Raw genomic sequence first — 18590 nt, forward strand, 5'->3', positions numbered from 1 at the left:
TTTCCCAGCCTTGCTCCATCCCTGAAGCCACGACAGCAGCAGGGCCTGGACTCTTACCCCACTCCTCCATTCCTTGGTGGGTTTTAAGGCTGAAAATGAGTTTATTTGGTGTTTCTTTGAGTTCATTTGGCCTGTGGAAGAGCACAGGGATGATGCCAAGACTTCTCCTCCTGCTCCACGTGCCGGTTCAATGGCCTGAGGTAACTCAGAGCTTCTCCCACCAGGCAGAAGAGGCACAGGAGCTGTGAGAAAACTCACCCCCCCGAGCCTTTCACATGGCTGATGGTGCCTCTCATGTGTCATCCTTCCAAAAAAACTCCCTGTGCCATATGATCCACGGGAGCCTGCGAGAGCAAATTTAGAGCTACAACTCCCTGAACTTCCTCTGCAGGAGTGAGAAAAGCTGCAAGGAGTGGAAAAGTACAGCGGGGAGTGGAGGAAAACACTGCACCAGGGGGGAGGAAAGGGGACAGGGAGCACCTGACACCCCAAAATATGGGTGGGGGGTGTCACCCCTGCATTTCTTGGTTTCAAGTGTTTGAGTCTTAGCAGCCTGATTCTTAGGCTGCTTCATGTAAACAATATTGTATTGTTAGAATTTATCTGTGTGTTTTGCATTCTTGTTCTCTGAGAGGAGAACTTGACTGATGGTCACAGTGACCAGTGGGGTCAGGAGGTTGTGACCTCCTTGGGCCAGTCTGGGCCCTCTGTACAAAATGTATATGAGTAGAATTGGAGTCAGATAATAAAGAGCCTTCCATGTTTGACCCTCTGTACCTGCTGTCCCCTGTGAGGGTCCACACCACGTCACAACGTGCTGCCCCTCTAAGGGCAGGGGGAACAGGGGGGATCAGGTCCTCAATTTAGGAGGAAAATCCTGAGGCTGAAGATGCTGGAATTGTGTTTACACCCAACAGCAACTCCAAACCTGCCATGGCAGGGACAATCCCACTGTCCCAGGGGGATCCAGCCTGGCCTTGGACATTCCCAGGGATCCAGGGGCAGCCCCAGCAAATGTGGGAATTCCATTCCCAGCAATTCCTGCCCAAGATCCCAGCCCAATGTCCCCTTTCCCAGTGGGATCCATTCCCTGTGTCCTGTCCCTGCAGCCCTTGGCCCCAGTCCCTCTCCAGCTCTCCTGGAGTTTTCCCCTTCAGGGACTCTGAGCATTCCCTGGGGTTTTCCCTTCTCCAGGGGAACATTCCCAGCTCTCCAGCCTGTCCAGGATGAACATTCCAGGGGTTCTGAGCCCCCCAGATCACATTTGCAGCCCCTTTGCTGGTCCCTCTCTCAGCCACTCCTGGGAACTCACAGGATTTTTTTCCTGCCTGTCACAAACAGCTCCCAGAGACCCTCGAGTGTCTCACAGGATGGGAAATATTTCCAATTAAACCCCCCCAGAGTGTCCTGCTCCTCCCTCTGCCCACAGACTTCACACCAAACAGGGAAAAAATGGCAAGAAAATTCAGTAGCACCTGAATCCCTGAATTCCTGAATTCCTGGAGCTGTAAACAAGAGGCAGAGTCTGAACATTCCCAAGGAATTGTTTGCTGGAGCTGCAGGAACAGCTTTGCTTTTTCTCAGCCTTAAAAGTTTAATAGAAGGAAAATGCATTTTCCTAATCTTTGTTCTGTTCTTTTTTTAAGTCCTTTTACTTTGGCTCTAAAGGTTCCACACTTTACTTATTTACTTACTATTTATTTATTATTTACTTTATTATTTACTTACTATTTATTTTTTACTTTATTATTTACTTACTATTTATTTACTTTATTATTTACTTACTATTTATTTATTACTATTATTTATTTACTTATTTACTTATTGTACACAGCAGTTCCCATTAAATTTCCAGGAGATTGTTTTGCCTGGTTGTGTTTTGGTGTTTTTTTTTCTTTTTTCAGTGCAGAATTTCTGAACAATCTGTATTTTTCAGTGACAGTTTTTTAAACACATTTATCTTAACTACAATAAAAAACCAAAAACAACCCAGTCACCTTCACTCTGCAAATTCAAACCATTTTTTATCTCAAATTAAAAACATTGTGGTGAAAAAAAAAAATATTTTGGAGGTGAAAGCTGTGGCTGAGCTGAAGGAATTTCTTGGGAAACTCGGTTTGCAAAAATGATGGTGAATTTCTTCTGCTCCAAACGGGGATAAAACAATCCCCAGCTGCCCCTGAGGCACAGAAAGTGAAATCCTTGGGCCCACATTGAACTGAGTTCACTCTGAGCAAACAAAAAATAAAAGTTGGTGAAAAAAGCTTTGATGCCTCTGGTTTTGCATTTCTGCTTTTTGTTCCTCTTTTTTATTTAAGAAATCTGATTTTTAAGAAATGTGGATTTATAAAATATGAAATATTACTGATATCATTTATTTCTATAATAATTGATTTCTAAAATAATTGATTTCTATAATAATTCTCTAAATAATTAGTAATTCTATATTTTATTTCTATATCAATTAATTTATTTATATAATAATTATATAAGTTTTTCTCTATAGTAATTAATTTATTGCTATAATAATTATTTTATTTCTATAACAATTCTATAATTTATTTCTATGATAATTAATTTATTTCTATAATAATTATATAAGTTTTTCTGTATTAATTTGTTTCTATAATTTATTTCTATAGTAATTAATTTATTTCTATAATAATTCTATATGTTTCTTCTATAATAATTGATTTATTTCTATGATAATTATATAAGTTTTTCCTATAATAATTAATTTATTTCTATTATAATTCTCTAAGCTTTTTCTATAATAATTAATTAATTTCTATAATAATTCTATAAGTTTTTCTATAATATTTAATTTATTTCCATAATAATTATATAAGTTTTTTCTATAATAATTAATTAATTTCTATAATAATTCTATAAGTTTTTCTATAATATTTAATTTATTTCCATAATAATTATATAAGTTTTTTCTATAATAATTAATTAATTTCTATAATAATTCTGTAAGCTTTTTCTATAATAATTAATTAATTTCTATAATAATTATATAAGTTCTTCTATAATAATTAATTTATTTCCATAATAATTATATAAGTTTTTTCTATAATAATTAATTAATTTCTATAATAATTCTATAATTTTTTCTATAATATTTAATTTATTTCCATAATAATTATATAAGTTTTTTCTATAATAATTAATTAATTTCTATAATAATTATATAAGTTTTTCTTTATAATAATTAATTTATTTCTATAATAATTCTATAAGCTTTTTCTATAATAATTAATTAATTTCTATAATAATTATATAAGTTTTTCTTTATAATAATTAATTTGTTTCTATAATAATTATATAAGTTTTTTCTATAATAATAAATTTATTTCTATAATAATTCTATAATTTATTTCTATAATAATTATCAATAAAATAGTCACCTTCTTTTTTCCCCTGCTGCCTTTCCCAGCAGGAAAGCAAATAAAAAATAAAATAAAGGGGAAAAATAAAATAAAGGGGAAAAAAAAATGAAAATGAAGCTGTTCCTACAGCTCAGGGCAGGTGTGTGAAAAACCAGCCCCTAAACCTGCCCTGGGCACCTGGAGAGCAGAGCAGGGCTGGGAACGGGGAATGAGAGGGGAAACGGGGAAATCCTGATCAACAGACACAGCACAGGGGGGCATTTTATACATGAACTGGAAACTCTCCAAAGGAGAGGCACAGACCATCAAAATGTGCATTTCACAGGTGTGCATTTTAGAGATGATCCAGAAACTCTCCAAAGGAGATGCACAATCTAGATATTCAATTTCACAGATGTGCATTTTACAGATGTGCATTTTACACATGAACTGGAAACTCTCTAAAGGAGATGCAAAACCCATCCAGATATTCAATTTTACAGATATGGATTTTAGTGTTGTGCATTTCAGAGATGTGCATTTGACACACTCACTGGAAACTCTCCAAAGGTGATGCACAAACCATCTAAATATTCAATTTTACAGATGTGCAGTTTATATATGAACTAGAAACTCTCCAAAGGAGATGCACAAACCATTGAAATGTGCATTTTAGAGATGTGCATTTGACACATGAACTGGAAACTAGAAAGGAGAGGCACAAACCATCAAAATGTGCATTTTAGAGATGTGCATTTTACACACAAACTACGAACTCCCCAAAGGAGATGCACAACCCATTCAGATATTCAATTTCACAGGTGTGCATTTTACACATGAACTGGAAACTCTCCAAAGGAGATGCAAAACCCATCAAAATGTGCTTTTTAGAGATGTGCATTTTACACATGAACTGGAAACTCTCCAAAAAGGAGAGGCACAAACCATCCAGATATTCAATTTTACAGATGTGCATTTTAGAGATACGGATTTCACACATGAACTAGAGACTCTCCAAAGGAGATGCACAAACTATCTAAATACTCAATTTTACAGATGTGCATTTGACGTGTGAACTACAAACTCTCCAAAGGAGATGCACAAACCATCCAGATATTCAATTTCACAGGTTTGCATTTTAGTGATGTGCATTTTAGAGATGTGCATTTGACACATTTACTGGAAACTCTCCAAAGGAGAAGCACAAACCATCTCCATATTCAATTTTACAGATGTGCATTTTACAGACACACATTTCACACATGAAACTCTCCAAAGGACACCCACAACCCATCCAGATACTCAGTTTCACAGATACGGATTTTAGTGATGTGCATTTGACACATGAACTAGAAACTCTCCAAAGGAGATGCACAACCCATCCAGATATTCAATTTCACAGATATGGATTTTAGTGATGTGCATTTTACACACAAACTAGAAACTCTCCAAAGGTGATGCACAAACTATCTAAATATTCAATTTTACAGACGTGCATTTTATACATGAACCAGAAACTCTCCAAAGGAGATGCACAATCTAGATATTCAATTTTACAGATGTGCATTTTAGTGATGTGCACTTGACACATGAACTGGAAACTCTCGAAAGCAAAAGGACAAACTACCTAAATATTCAATTTTAGAGATGTGCATTTTACAGATGATCTAGAAACTCTCCAAAGGAGATGCACAATCTAGATATTCAATTTTACAGATATAGATTTTAGAGATGTGCATTTTACACATGAACTAGAAACTCTCCAAAGGAGATGCAAAACCCATCAAAATGTGCATTTTAGAGATGTGCATTTTACACATGAACTGGAAACTCTCCAAAGGAGAAGCACAAACCATCCAGATATTCAATTTTACAGGTATGGGTTTTAGTGTTGTGCATTTCAGAGATGTGCATTTGACACATTTACTGGAAACTCTCCAAAGGTGAGGCACAAACCATCAAAATGTGCATTTTAGAGATGTGCATTTGACACATGAACTAGAAACTAGAAAGGAGAGGCACAAACCATCAAAATGTGCATTTTACAGATGTGCATTTTACAGATGATCTAGAAACTCTCCAAAGGAGATGCACAACCCATCCAGATATTCAATTTTACAGATATGGATTTTAGAGATGTGCATTTTACAGATGTGTATTTTACATGTGATCTAGAAACTCTCTAAAGGAGAAGCACAAACTATCTAAATATTCAATTTTAAAGATGTGCATTTTACACATGAACTGGAAACTCTCCAAAGGAAATGCACAAACCACCCACATATTCAATTCTGCAGATGTGCATTTTACAGACACGCATTTCACACACAAAACTCTCCAAAGGACACCCACAACCCATCCAGATATTCAATTCTACAAACCTGCATTTCCCAGAGATGCATTTTACCCATTTCCTGGTTCCCCTCCACAGGAGCTGCACAACCCAGGGGCAGCTCTGGGACAAATTCTCCCATCCTTTCAGAGCTGCGGGAGCCTGAGCCAGCCCAGCCCAGCCCAGAGACCCTCCCCAAACCCTCTCTGTGAGCACAGAAATGCTGATTTCCTCACCTGCAGAGCGCTGGGGCAGCCTGGGCTGGCACAGGGACAGTCCCCTTGTCCCCTCCCTGGTGTCCCCAGCAGAGCCTCCCTCCCCCTGCCCCGGGCACTGCAGGGACACCCAGCCCCAGCCATGGCAGGAGGAGGTTCCCAAGTATTTCAAAATATTTTGTGGGAAGAATTCCCTCGGCCAATCCAGGATCAGGAGTTTTGGGCTCTTTTCACACAGTCCCAGGTCTGTGTCCTTGACACTTTCCTCTGAGTGTCACCCCCACGGCCAAACCACCCCAAAGTGCCTGGGGAAACCAGAAAAACCCCTAAACCACCCCAAAGTGCCTGGGAAACTATAAAGAACTATAAACCATCCCAAAGTGCCTGGGAAAACCATAAAAAGCCCCAAAGTGCCTGGGAAAAGCATAAAAAACCCCTAAACCACTCCAACTGCCTGGGGAAACCATAAAAAAAAAACCCAAAGTGCCTGAGAAAGCCATAAAAAACCCCAAAGAGCCTGGGAAAACCAGAAAAACCCCTAAAACCCCCCAACTGCCTGGAAAACAAAAACAAAACAAAACAAAAAAAACCCTAAACCACCCCAAAGTGCCTGGGAAAACCATAAAAAACCCAAACTGCCCAGGAAAACCATTTAAAAAAACCCCAAAGTGCCTGGGAAAACCATAAAAAAAAACCTAAAACCCCCCAACTGCCTGGAAAACAAAACGAAAACAAAACAAAAACAAAAAAAACAAAACAAAACAAAAACCACAAAAAAAACACCCACAAAAAAAAAAAAAAAAAACCAACAAACAAACAAACAAAAAAAACCTAAACCACCCCAAAGTGTCTGGGAAAACCATAAACAAACCCCCCCAGGATTAGGATCAGCATCCCCCAGCCTGGGCTGGTCTGTACCTTGGGCTGTGCAGGTTTCCTGCCCTCGATCCCCCGGATCCTGGCCTGGGGCTCCTCATCCCAGCCCGGCCCCGACTCCTGCCACTGCCGGGACAGCTTCAGCTTCACCCAGGCTGGAAAAAAACCAAAACACAAACCAGCAGAGTTTGTCTTCCCCATTTCATGTATGAGATGAGTTTTAAATTTTAAATCAAAGCTGTGCATTTCTGGTCACCCCAGCTGTGAGAACAAAGGCAAAATCCCTTTTGAAGGGATTTGAAGAGCTCCTGGAATGAGCAGGAATAAAATTAAAATTCCTCCTGGAATCTTTTATTTGGAGAGATGGATAAGACCCTTTCCTGGCTCTGTCAATCCTCACAGTCTCAGAGCTCACTCACACAACCCCTCCCCACATTCCTGACTTTTAAAAACTCTGTGGACAAAATAATTCCTCAGAGTGATGTCAGGAAAAGGAGGTTTACAAAATAATTCCTCAGAGTGATGTCAGGAAAAGGAGGTTTCCAAGCTGGAAAAGCCCAATTCTCCCCAGTTCTATCACAGCACAGATGATTTTTTTGGGAAGCGAAGCCCCATCCCATCAAAGCTCCTCATGAGAACCCAGAATAATCCCCTTTTGGAGGCAGGGAGCAGCCTCAGCCCTGACTGCACCTCTGGGAAATATTAAAAGTAAAAAGACTTTAAGAAAGGTGTGGAAGAAGGGCCCAGAAATAGAAAAAGAGCAAAAAAAATTAGAATTAACTGTAACTGCAAAGCCTGAAAGTAGGAAAAGTTGTAATAGCGCAGCAAGGACATGAAACAATAATCTGAGTTTTTAGGTTTGGCCAGGATGGATCTTAAGCAGAAAAATAAGTTTAGCAAGACAGTAGAAGGTTTTAAATTTAATAATGGAATATTGGATTATTGTTAATATGGATTATTGTTAATATGGATTATTGCTAATATGGATTATTGCTAATATGGATTATTGTTAATATGGATTTCTGTTAATATGGATTTCTGTTAATATGGATTACTGTTAATATGGATTATTGATATTCCATCTGTTCTATGGATTATTGGGAATAGAAAGCACCCGGGTTTGAAGCAGGTGTGTTTGTGCTCTCAGTGACTGGGACAACAATTCTCTGTGAGCTTTAGCAATGTGCTCTGGGCTGGGAAACTTTTAAAATGTTCTGTAACAAAGAGATCTCTGGCTGCTGCTGCCACCCCTCAGTTGTGTAAAGTTCTCACCAGTTCTGGGGCTGGTGCTGCAATAAAAGCTCGAGGGATTTTGTCTGGCAGCAGCTTTGCCCTGTTTGTGCCCAAAGCCCCAACACAGAACCCACATCCCATTGCCCCTGACACAACCCCTAAACCCCTAAAACAAACCCTAAAACAACCCCTGTGTCCTGGGTTACAGTGTAGGATGTGCACACAGTGTTTATCCCATCCCCATCCCCATGAGCTGCTGGAACCAGGTGGGGCAGTGTTTTCCCAGGCCCCTCCTTTGGGCTCTTCTGCTCATGGCCCATCAATGCCTTGCCCAGGACTCACAGGGAACTCCCTCCAGGAGCTCTCTCTGTTTAATGGGCCATCAAGGAGCCACTGCACGACTCCTCATCCCATTGGGAGATGCTCCCAATGCCCAGGGGGAGGAGCCAAGCATTCCCACCTGGAGAGAATCTGGGATTTGGGACAGGACAAGCAGCCCTGAGCCACTGGATTCCCAGAGGAGCAGAGCTCCCAGACCTTTCTGTGGGATCAGGAAGAGCCCCTCACCTGGACTGCTCCCACCACCCTGCTCAGGGTGTGTTCTGACTCTGCCAGTGCTCCTTTGTGTTATTGCATTGATTTTATTTTTACCTTTTTAACCCTTTTTTCTTCTTAAATTGTATTCCTGACTTGGAGCCTCTCACTCGTTTTGCTTTCAAACCACAACACCCTGTCACAGCCCAGCCCAGGCTCTCACCTCGGATTTTCCTCTCCTGCTCCTCTGCCCTCCTCAGGATGTGGTTGGCCTCGATGCCGGGGGAGGCAGCCCCCAGGAGGCAGCGGACACGGGCAGCGAGCGAGTCCCCACTGCTGCTGCTGCTGCTGCTGCTGCTCCCTGCCCAGCCCCTGCCAGCCCCAGCCCTGCCCAGGGGGCTGTGGGACAGCCCTGTGACAGTTCCAGGCTGCTGGGACACCCTTGGGGCACTGCCAGGCTGATGGGACACCCTTGTGACACTGCCACCCTGCTGGGACAGCCCTGGGACACTGCCACCCTGCTGGGACACCCTTGGGACAGTTCCAGGCTGCTGGGACACCCTTGGGACACTGCCACCCTGCTGGGACACCCTTGGGGCACTGCCAGGCTGCTGGGACACCCTTGGGACACTGCCACCCTGCTGGGACACCCTTGGGGCACTGCCAGGCTGCTGGGACACCCTTGGGGCACTGCCAGGCTGCTGGGGACACCCAGGCTCCCCCAGGAGGCTCCTGACACGGGCACTGAGGGAATCCCCACTGCTGCTGTCATCGCTGTCCCATGTCCCTGCTGCCCCTCCAGCCCCCCCAGCCCGGGGCAAGGAGCCCCCCAGGACAGGGGGGACAGTGCCCAGGGGCTGCAGGGGAGGAGCAGAGCCCGGCTCTGGGGGGCTGGCTGTGCTCAGGTCACTCTGTGCCAGCCCCACAGGGACAGCCTGGCTCCTGGCCATGCTCAGGGTGCTCAGGTCACTGCTGTCACTGCTCTGTGCCAGCCCCACAGGGACAGCCTGGCTCCTGGCCGTGCTCAGGGTGCTGCTGCTCCCCTCTGGCTCCCACCTGCCCGTGGGTTTTCCTGCCCTTGGCTCCTGGGCTGTTTCCCCCAGCCCTTCCCTGCGCTGCAGACTGACACCCCAAGGGTGTCCCCAGCCCAAATGGCAGCTGGCAGGAGCCAGGGGGTGTTTGGGCAGCCCCTCGTCCCAGGACAGCTCAGGGATCCAGTCCTGCCCCAGTCTGGGGTCCCTGGGGTGCTCCCCCTGCCCAGCCAGCCCCGTTTCCCTGCAGGAGGCACTGGGGAGGCCAGGCTGGCTCCAGGCAGCAGTGAGACCCTCCACCTGGGCCAGCAGCTCCCGGAGGTCCTGCAGGACCCCAGACACCACTGGGGAATCCCTTTCCTGCCTGCCCTGGCTGCTCCCACTTCCCACCCCGGAGCTCTGGGACCCCCTGTCCAGCTCCATCTCGTTCCCAGACAAAGGCAGGGATCCCTGCAGGTCCCTGCCCCAGGCCAGGGGATCCCCAGCCCGGGGGCTCTCCCTGCCCCACGAGCAGCTGGGAGGGTCCTGCTCTGCTCCAGCAGCTCCTGGGGACCCCTCTGTCCCCTGGGCTGGGGCAGCCCCCTGCAGCTGGGGACGTGTCACTCTGTCCTGTCTGCCTGGGGACTCTGCTGAGAGCTGGGGACGTGTCACCCTGTCCTGCCTGCCTGGGGACTCTGCTGAGAGCTGGGGACGTGTCACCCTGTCCTGCCTGCCTGGAGGCTCTGCTGAGAGCTGGGGACGTGTCACCCTGTCCTGCCTGCCTGGGGGCTCTGCTGAGAGCTGGGGACGTGTCACCCTGTCCTGCCTGCCTGGGGACTCTGCTGAGAGCTGGGGACGTGTCACCCTGTCCTGCCTGCCTGGGGGCTCTGCTGAGAGCTGGGGACGTGTCACCCTGTCCTGCCTGCCTGGGGGCTCTGCTGAGAGCTGGGGACGTGTCACCCTGTCCTGCCTGCCTGGGGGCTCTGCTGAGAGCTGGGGACGTGTCACCCTGTCCTGCCTACCTGGGGGCTCTGCACACACCTGGGGGGAGCTGGGACAGAGATCCAGGGGGGACAGGACCCCTGAGAGCTGGGGACCTGGGACCCTGTCCTGCCTGCCTGGGAGCTCTGCTGAGAGCTGGAGGGAGCTGGGACAGAAATCCAGGGGGGACAGCACACCTGGGCCACCCCTGGAGCCCACAGGGGACAGGGACAGCCCATCTGGGCCAGCCTGGGAGTCCACAGGGGACATCACACCAGAGCCCACAGGGGACAGGGACAGCAGCCCTGAGAGCTGGAGGGGATCTGTCACACTGCTCTTGCTGCCTGGGGGCTCTGCACACACCTGGGGGGAGCTGGGACAGAGATCCAGGGGGGACAGCACACCTGGGCCACCCCTGGAGCCCACAGGGGACAGGGACAGCACACCTGGGCCACCCCTGGAACCCACAGGGGACAGGGACAGCAGCCCTGAGAGCTGGAGGGGACCTGTCACACTGCTCTTGCTGCCTGGGGGCTCTGCACAGAGCTGGGGGGAGCTGGGACAGGGATCCAGAGGGGACATCACACCTGAGCCACCTCTGGAGCCCACAGGGGACAGGGACAGCACACCTGGGCCAGCCTGGGAGTCCACAGGGGACAGGGACAGCACACCTGGGCCAGCCTGGGAGTCCACAGGGGACAAGGACAGCACACCTGGGCCAGCCTCAGAGCCCAGGGCAAGGGACAGCTCACCCAGGCCAGTCTGGGAGCCCCCAGGGGACATCACAGCCCTAGGGGACATCAAACCTGCAGGGGACATCACCCCCACAGGGGACATTACACCCCCAGAGGACATCACCCCTGAGCCCCCAGGGGACCCCCCAAGGGCAAGGGACACGCTCAGGGGGGACAGGTCGGAGGCAAAGCTGGCTTGTGACATCTCAAAGGCCGGCAGCAAGGCACCTGCAGAGGAACAGAACACCCAGTCACTCATTGGGGGAGCCAGAACACAAATATCCCTGCCCGGGCTGGAGGGCACAGAGGGAGGGGAGGATTCAGATAAAACTGGGAAATATTTAATTTCTCCTCCTGTTCTCAGCAGGAGACTTGAGCTAAGATTTCCGTGAGATTTCTCTCCCCAAAGAAATCTCAGGAGTATTTCAGATAAACACAAACACAAAGAAAACACAAAATTCATCAGAGAATTACAGAAAAGCTTGAGTTGGGATCATCCATCCACCCCCTGGCCCTGCACACACTCCTGGAGCTCTGGCAGAGCTTTGGTTACAAAGCCACACTGATTGGGATGATGATGATGATGATGATGATGGTGGGTGGAGGGATTTAGGAACAGATCTGGTCAGTTAAACAAACACTGACAACTCTCTGTCACACCAAGAAACCCAAAATAAACCAAGAATTGTTCCTTTCCCATGAATAAAAACCTCTGGTCCCATTCCTTCAGTCTCAACACCCAAACCTTGTCCTCCTGAAGGACCTTTGGGAGAAGAGAAATGAAGGGAATAATCCTATTCTTATTATTTTTTTCTCTCATATAATTTTGTTAATAGAGTTTTCTTTATACCCTTTAAATTTAAGCTTGCTTTATTTTTTCTCCTAATCCCATCTCAGAGCAGAAAAATAACTAATTCTAGTGAGCACTCCACCCACTACATTGAAATTAGCACATTAACCAAAAAAAAAAAAAAAAAAAAAAAAAATCAAAACGAAATGACCCAAAACTCCAGGAATGGGAGAAGATGAATCCCCAGGAACATCCCTGGCCCAGGGGTGAGTGAGGGGCCGTACCCTGTGCCTTTGGGGGCAGCCTGCTCAGCGTGTCCAGGGGGTCCTGCAGCTTCCTGAGCCCCCCAGGGGAGAATTCCAGCTCCTGGAGGGGCCCCCGGGGCAGGAACGGGGCCAGGATGGAGCCAGGGGACTGCTCAATGCCCAGGTTCCTCAGGTAAATCTGGGAAAATGGGAAAAAATCAACATTTAGGGAATGGAGAGGCATAAAAGGGGCCAGGATGGAGCCAGGGGACTCAGGTTCCTCAAGTAAATCTGGGAAAACAAGAAATAATCAACATTTAGGGGATGGAGGGGCATAAAAGGGGGTCAGGATGGTGCCAGGGGACTGCTCAATGCCCAAGTTCTGCAGGCAAATGTGGGAAAACAAGGAATAATCAACATTTAGGGGATGGAGGGGCACAAAGGGCACCGGGATGGAGCCAGGGGACTGCTCAATGCCCAGGTTCTGCAGGTAAATCTGGGAAAAACAAGGAAAAATCAACATTTAGGGGATGGAGAGGCACCAAGGGAGCCAGGGGACTGCTCAGTGCCCAAGTTCCTCAAGTAAATCTGGGAAAACAAGGAATAATCAACACTCAGGGGATGCAGAGCTCTCCCAGCCCAGCCAGGATGGAGCTAAGGGACTGCTCAGTGCCACGTTCCTCAGGTAAATCTGGGAAAATACAGAAAAATCAACATTTAGGGGATGGAGAGCCCTCCCACTCGAGCCAGGATGGAGCCAGGGGACTGCTCAATGCCCAGGTTCCTCAGGTAAACCTGGGAAAATGGGAAAAATCAACATTTAGGGGGTGGAGGGGCACCAGGATGGAGCCAGGGGATTGCTCAGTGCCCAAGTTCTGCAGGTAAATCTGGGAAAAACAAGGAATAATCAACATTTAGGGGATGGAGGGGCACAAAGGGGGCCAGGATGGAGCCAGGGGACTGCTCAATGCCCAGGTTCCTCAGATAGACCTGGAAAAACAAGGAATAATCAACATTTAGGGGATGGAGGGACACCAGGATGGAGCCAGGGGACTGCTCAGTGCCCAGGTTCCTCAGGTAAATCTGGGAAAACAAATAATAATAATAAAATCCCATTTCCCAGCTGCAAGGAGAACACAAAGGTTTGGTTTAAAACCCTTCTCCCTCCCCACACAGAAAAGAGGAAACTCAGAAAACACTGGCAGCCTCAGGAATTCAAGGCAACAGCAGCAGCTCCTCATTTTTCAGGACAAGTTTGTTGAAGCCTTCCAGGAAAACAGTTGGCAGAGCTGGTTTACACACAGGAAAAAAAAATTAAAAAAAAAAATAAATAAAAATAAAAATTTCCCTGGCTTCATCACCTGTAAGGGCAAATTAATTTCCACTCATCCACACCATGTCCTAAACCAGGCAGGAAAATTAAATTAATTACCTCCCACATCACAGCCAGCCCCATTTCCCAGGGTTTTATTATAAATTATAAACCTCCACACCAACAGCCAGCTGAGTGACCTGATCTCCTTTTCCTCCCCTGGCAGTGATTTATTGGGAGCACAATCCCTAAAAACCAGCCTGGGGAAATGTGTAATTATAGCCAGGAACAGAAATCATCTCTCTGTCTCATGAATTTCAGCTCCAACACCCTCCCCTCCAATATTTATATCTGTGTCACCACGGGGGTTTTTGCAGAGACAAACAGAGGGAAAAAGAGATTCCAGAGCACATTCCCCAAGAGCTGGAGATGATGGAATTGTCTCGTGAGAGGAGCAGCCTCTTACTCAGAGGGTAATGACACGTTTGGCATTGCCAGGAACCTGAAATCTGCATCTCATCTGCTCCACCACTCCCAGCCAGCAATGCCCTGGTGCCCTGCAGCCCCAAAAACAGGGGGAAACCTGGACTGGACAAACAGGAGGGTGCTGGAGTCCAGGGCATCCCTCTGGGCACCCTGGGAAGTCACAGAGCTCGGTAGAGAGGGCTGGGACTCCAGAAAGAGGGTCTGGGGTCTGTGCAGGAGGGTCTGGGGTCTGCCCAGGGGGTCTGGGGTCTGCCCAGGGGGGTCTGGGGTCTGTGCAGGAGGGTCTGGGGTCTGCCCAGGGGGTTTGGGGTCTGCCCAGGGGGGTCTGGGGTCTGTGCAGGGGGTTTGGGTTCTGTGCAGGGGGTCTGGGGTCTGCCCAGGGGGGTCTGGGGTCTGCCCAGGGGGGTCTGGGGTCTGTGCAGGGGGTCTGGGGTCTGCCCAGGGGGGTCTGGGGTCTGTGCAGGGGGGTCTGGGGTCTGCCCAGGGGATCTGGGGTCTGTGCAGGGGGGTCTGGGGTCTGTGCAGGGGGGTCTGGGGTCTGCCCAGGGGGGTCTGGGGTCTGCCCAGGGTAACACTGGGAAAAGAAATTATTAACACTGGGGAAAAATGGTTAACACTGGGAAAAATGGAGCTGGCAAAAGAAATGGTTACCTCTAGGAAAAAAAGGGCAGCACTGAGAAAAGAAATGGTGAATTCTGGGGAAAAAATGGGCAACTCTGGGAAAAGAAATTGGTAACTGGGAAAAGAAATTGGTAACTCTGGGAAAAGAAATTGGTAACTCTGGGAAAAGAAATTGGTAACTCTGGGAAAAGAAATTGGTAACTCTGGGAAAAGAAATTGGTAACTCTGGGAAAAGAAATTGGTAACTCTGGGAAAAAATGGATAACTCTGGGAAAAGAAATGGTTAACACTGGGAAAAAATGGGTAACTGGGGAAAAAATGGTTAACATTGGGAAAAAAATGGTTAACACTGGGAAAAGAAATGGGTAACTGTGGGAAAAGAAATGGTTAACACTGGGAAAATGGATAACTCTGGGAAAAGAAATTGTTAACTCTGGGGAAAAATGGGTAACTGTGGGAAAAGAAATGGATAACTGGGAAAAAATGGTTAACACTGGGGAAAAGAAATGGTTAACTGGGAAAAGAAATAGATAACTGGGAAAAGAAAGGGAAAACTCGGAAAAAATGGGTAACTCTGGGAAAAAAATGGAGCTGGGAAAAGAAATGGGTAACTCCGGAAAAAGAAATGGGTAACTGGGAAAAGAAATAATGAATTCTGGGGAAAGAAATGGTTAACTGGGGAAAAAAATGGGCAACTCTGGGAAAAGAAATTGGTAACTCTGGGAAAAGAAGTGGGTAACTCTAGGAAAAGAAATGGTTAACACTGGGGAAAAATGGATAACTGTGGGAAAAGAAATGGTGAACTCTGGGGAAAGAAATGGGTAACTGGGAAAAGAAATGGTTAACAGTGGGAAAAAAAATGGGTAACTGGGAGAAGAAAAAGAAATGGATAACTAGGAAAGAAATGATAACTAGGAAAAAATGGATAACTGGGAAAAGAAATGGTGAACTCTGGGAAAAAATGGGTAACTGTGGGAAAAGAAATGGTCAACATTGGGAAAAAAATGGTTAATACTGGGAAAAAAACTGGCTAACTCCAGAATGAGTGTAAATTAAAAGGAGACTTACCGGGATCCTCTGCTCAATATCCAACTCCTGTTTGCTGGGGCTGTCCGGAGCTGCTGCAGGGGGGCTGGAGCTGCTGTCCCCCCCTGCCCTGGGGCAGGGCCTGGGCACCCCCAGGGACCCCCAGGGACAGCCCAGGGGCTCCCCAGAACCCACAGCAAAACTCCAGCTCTCCAAGGAAACGGCTCCAAAGCTGCCCTTGGCCTCGTGGCCAGTGGGAATGTTGAGGCTGAAGGGTTGCTTTTCCTTTTCCTCTTCCTCACAATCCTTGTGCTCATCAGGTGGAGAGCTCAGACCTTTCTGAGCAAAGCTGGACATAAATACAGCTGGGGCTGAGCTTCTCCTTGTGTGAGCATCCACATCCCCAGCCCCAGGAACAGCCTTTGGTGAGCTGGAGCTGCCAGAGCCCCCCAGGGCAGGGCTCCCCTGCTCCCCTGGGGGCTGCGGGGTGACTCCAGGCAGGCCTCTGCTGCTGCTGACATCCACAGGATCAGACTGGGACCTGCCCAGGGCTGGGCCAGGCACCAGGGGCTTGGCAGGGAAATGCAGAGTGCCCAGAGAGCCTGTGCCCCTGCAGCGAGGGGCAGAACAGTCCTGGGCCTCTCTGGGGCTTCCCTGGGCTGAGAACACACAGCTGGAAGTGCTGGGAGGAGCCCTGGGGGCAGGAGGAAACACAGCTGGGACACCTGAGCTGCTGGAACCAGGATCCTGCTCGGGATGGGTCACACTCCAGGATTCCACCTTGTCCAGGGAATTCAGGGATGGGGACGGCTGGATCCTGCCAGGCTGGTTCACATTCCAAGCTCTCACTTTGTCCAGGGAATTCAGAGATGGGGAGGACTGGATCCTGTCAGGCTGGGTCACATTCCAGGTTTCCACCTTCTCCTGGGAACTCAGGGATGGGGAGGGCTGGATCCTGCCAGGTTGGCTCATAGTGCAGGTTTCCATCTTGTCCAGGGAATTCAGGGATGGGAAGGGCTGGATCCTGCCAGGCTGGCTCACATTCCAGGTTTCCACCTTGTCCAGGGAATTCAGAGATGGGGAGGGCTGGATCCTGCCAGGCTGGGTCACAGCCCAGGTTCTCACTTTCTCCTGGAAACTCAGGGATGGGGAGGGCTGGATCCTGCCAGGTTGGCTCACATTCCAGGCTCCAATCTTCCGGAAACTCAGGGATGGGGAGGGCTGGATCCTGTCAGGCTGGGTCACACTCCAGGCTTCCACCTTGTCTAGAGAATTCAAGGATGGGGAGGGCTGGATCCTTCCAGGCTGGGTCACACTGCAGGTTCCCATCTTCTCCAGGGAATTCAGGGATGGAGAGGGCTGGATCCTGCCAGGCTGGCTCACATTCCAAGCTCTCACTTTGTCCAGGGAACTCAGGGATGGAGAGGGCTGGATCCTGCCAGGGGATCCCAGCCTGAGGGACTCCAGACGCTCACAGGTCTCTGTCACTGCACTCTGAGGATGCTGCTGCTGCTTCCCAGGGGATCCAGGGGCAGGGGAATTCCCTGAGGCTTCTCCACTGGAGCAGCCAGGAGAGGCCTGAAGGTCTGCAGGGACCCCCAGGACTCCACATCCCTCTGCCCCAGCAGCTCTCCTGAGCACCAGCCCTGGGGTGGACTGGAATTTGGGACGAGGCAGGAGCAGGGAGAAGGAGCCCTCAGGCCCCAGGCTGAAGGAAGGGGAGATCTCTGTCACCTTGTGTCCCCTCTCTATGGAGCAGTCGGAGCCTGTCAGCTCAGCCCTGCTCCCTGCAGGCTCTGCTGGCCCTGGGGAGTGCCCAGGGCAGGGGGCAGGGGCCCTGGGAGGGTCCCTGGGAGGGTCCCTGGCACTATCCCCAGCACTGTCCCTGGCATTGTCCCTTGCAGGGTCCCTGGCACAGTCCCTAGCACTGTCCCTGGCATTGTCCCTGGCACTGTCCCCAGCAGGGTCCCTGGCACTGTCCCTTGCAGGGTCTCTGGCACTGTCCCCAGCAGGGTCCCTGGCACTGTCCCTTGCAGGGTCCCCGGCACTGTCCCCAGCAGGGTCCCTGGGAGGGTCCCTGGCATTGTCTCTGGCACTGTCCCCAGCAGGGTCCCTGGCACTGTCCCTTGCAGGGTCTCTGGCACTGTCCCCAGCAGGGTCCCTGGCACTGTCCCAGGGCTGGCTGCCTGGCACAGCAGGGACAGGCTCCTCTGTCCCCAGCCTCCCCGAGAGCTGCTCCTGCTGGGGGCTCAGCAGAGCTCCCTGCAGCTCCTCCCTGAGCTCCTCAGAGCCCCTGAGCTCCCCCCCAGGCTCCTCCAGCCTTCCCCTGCCTGCCCCAGGAGCTGCTGCACCCTGAGTTTTCAGAATGAGAACGTCCTGAGCACCCGAGTTTCCAGCAGAGAAATTCTGTGCCAGACCAAGCTCAGGCCCCTCCTGTCCCTGCTCCTGCCCCTCCAGGAGTCCTGCTGCACCCCCAGCCACGTCCCCCTGGCCCTGCTGCCTCCCCCTGGGGCTCTGCCCCGAGAACTTGGTCAGGGCACTTTGATAGGAGGAGTTTCCTGAGGATGAGGATTCCCCCTCCTGCCCCGGGGGCTCCTTGTCCCTCCCTGCCAGCTCAGAGCCAGCAGCTGGGTCACTGCTGTCCTGGGGAGAGTGTCCGGAGGGGTGACCGCTGGGGTGACCACTGGGGTGACCAGAGGGGTGTCCACTGGGGTGACCACAGGAATGTCCACTGGGGTGACCAGAGGGATGATCACAGGAATGACCACTGGGGTGTCCAGAGGGGTGACCACAGGAATGTCCACTGGGGTGTCCAGAGGAGTGA

General features: G+C 49.0%; 1 protein-coding gene across 1 annotated transcript in view; it reads right to left on the reverse strand.

The window, feature by feature from the left end:
* The window catches only part of ALMS1 (ALMS1 centrosome and basal body associated protein), a gene marked incomplete at both ends in the record, with an annotated part of 71123 nt that overhangs the window by 28208 nt on the left and 24325 nt on the right, over nucleotides 1-18590 (reverse strand). The window contains 6 exons of the mRNA XM_083862341.1: nucleotides 6837-6949; nucleotides 8785-8922; nucleotides 11359-11514; nucleotides 12361-12520; nucleotides 12761-12817; nucleotides 13063-13116. Coding sequence (XP_083718467.1) covers nucleotides 6837-6949; nucleotides 8785-8922; nucleotides 11359-11514; nucleotides 12361-12520; nucleotides 12761-12817; nucleotides 13063-13116 — 678 coding nt within the window. The remainder of the gene's footprint in view (nucleotides 1-6836; nucleotides 6950-8784; nucleotides 8923-11358; nucleotides 11515-12360; nucleotides 12521-12760; nucleotides 12818-13062; nucleotides 13117-18590) is intronic.

The sequence above is a fragment of the Zosterops lateralis genome (assembly GCF_965231275.1).
Source record: "Zosterops lateralis genome assembly, chromosome: 5".
Lineage (NCBI taxonomy): Eukaryota > Metazoa > Chordata > Aves > Passeriformes > Zosteropidae > Zosterops > Zosterops lateralis.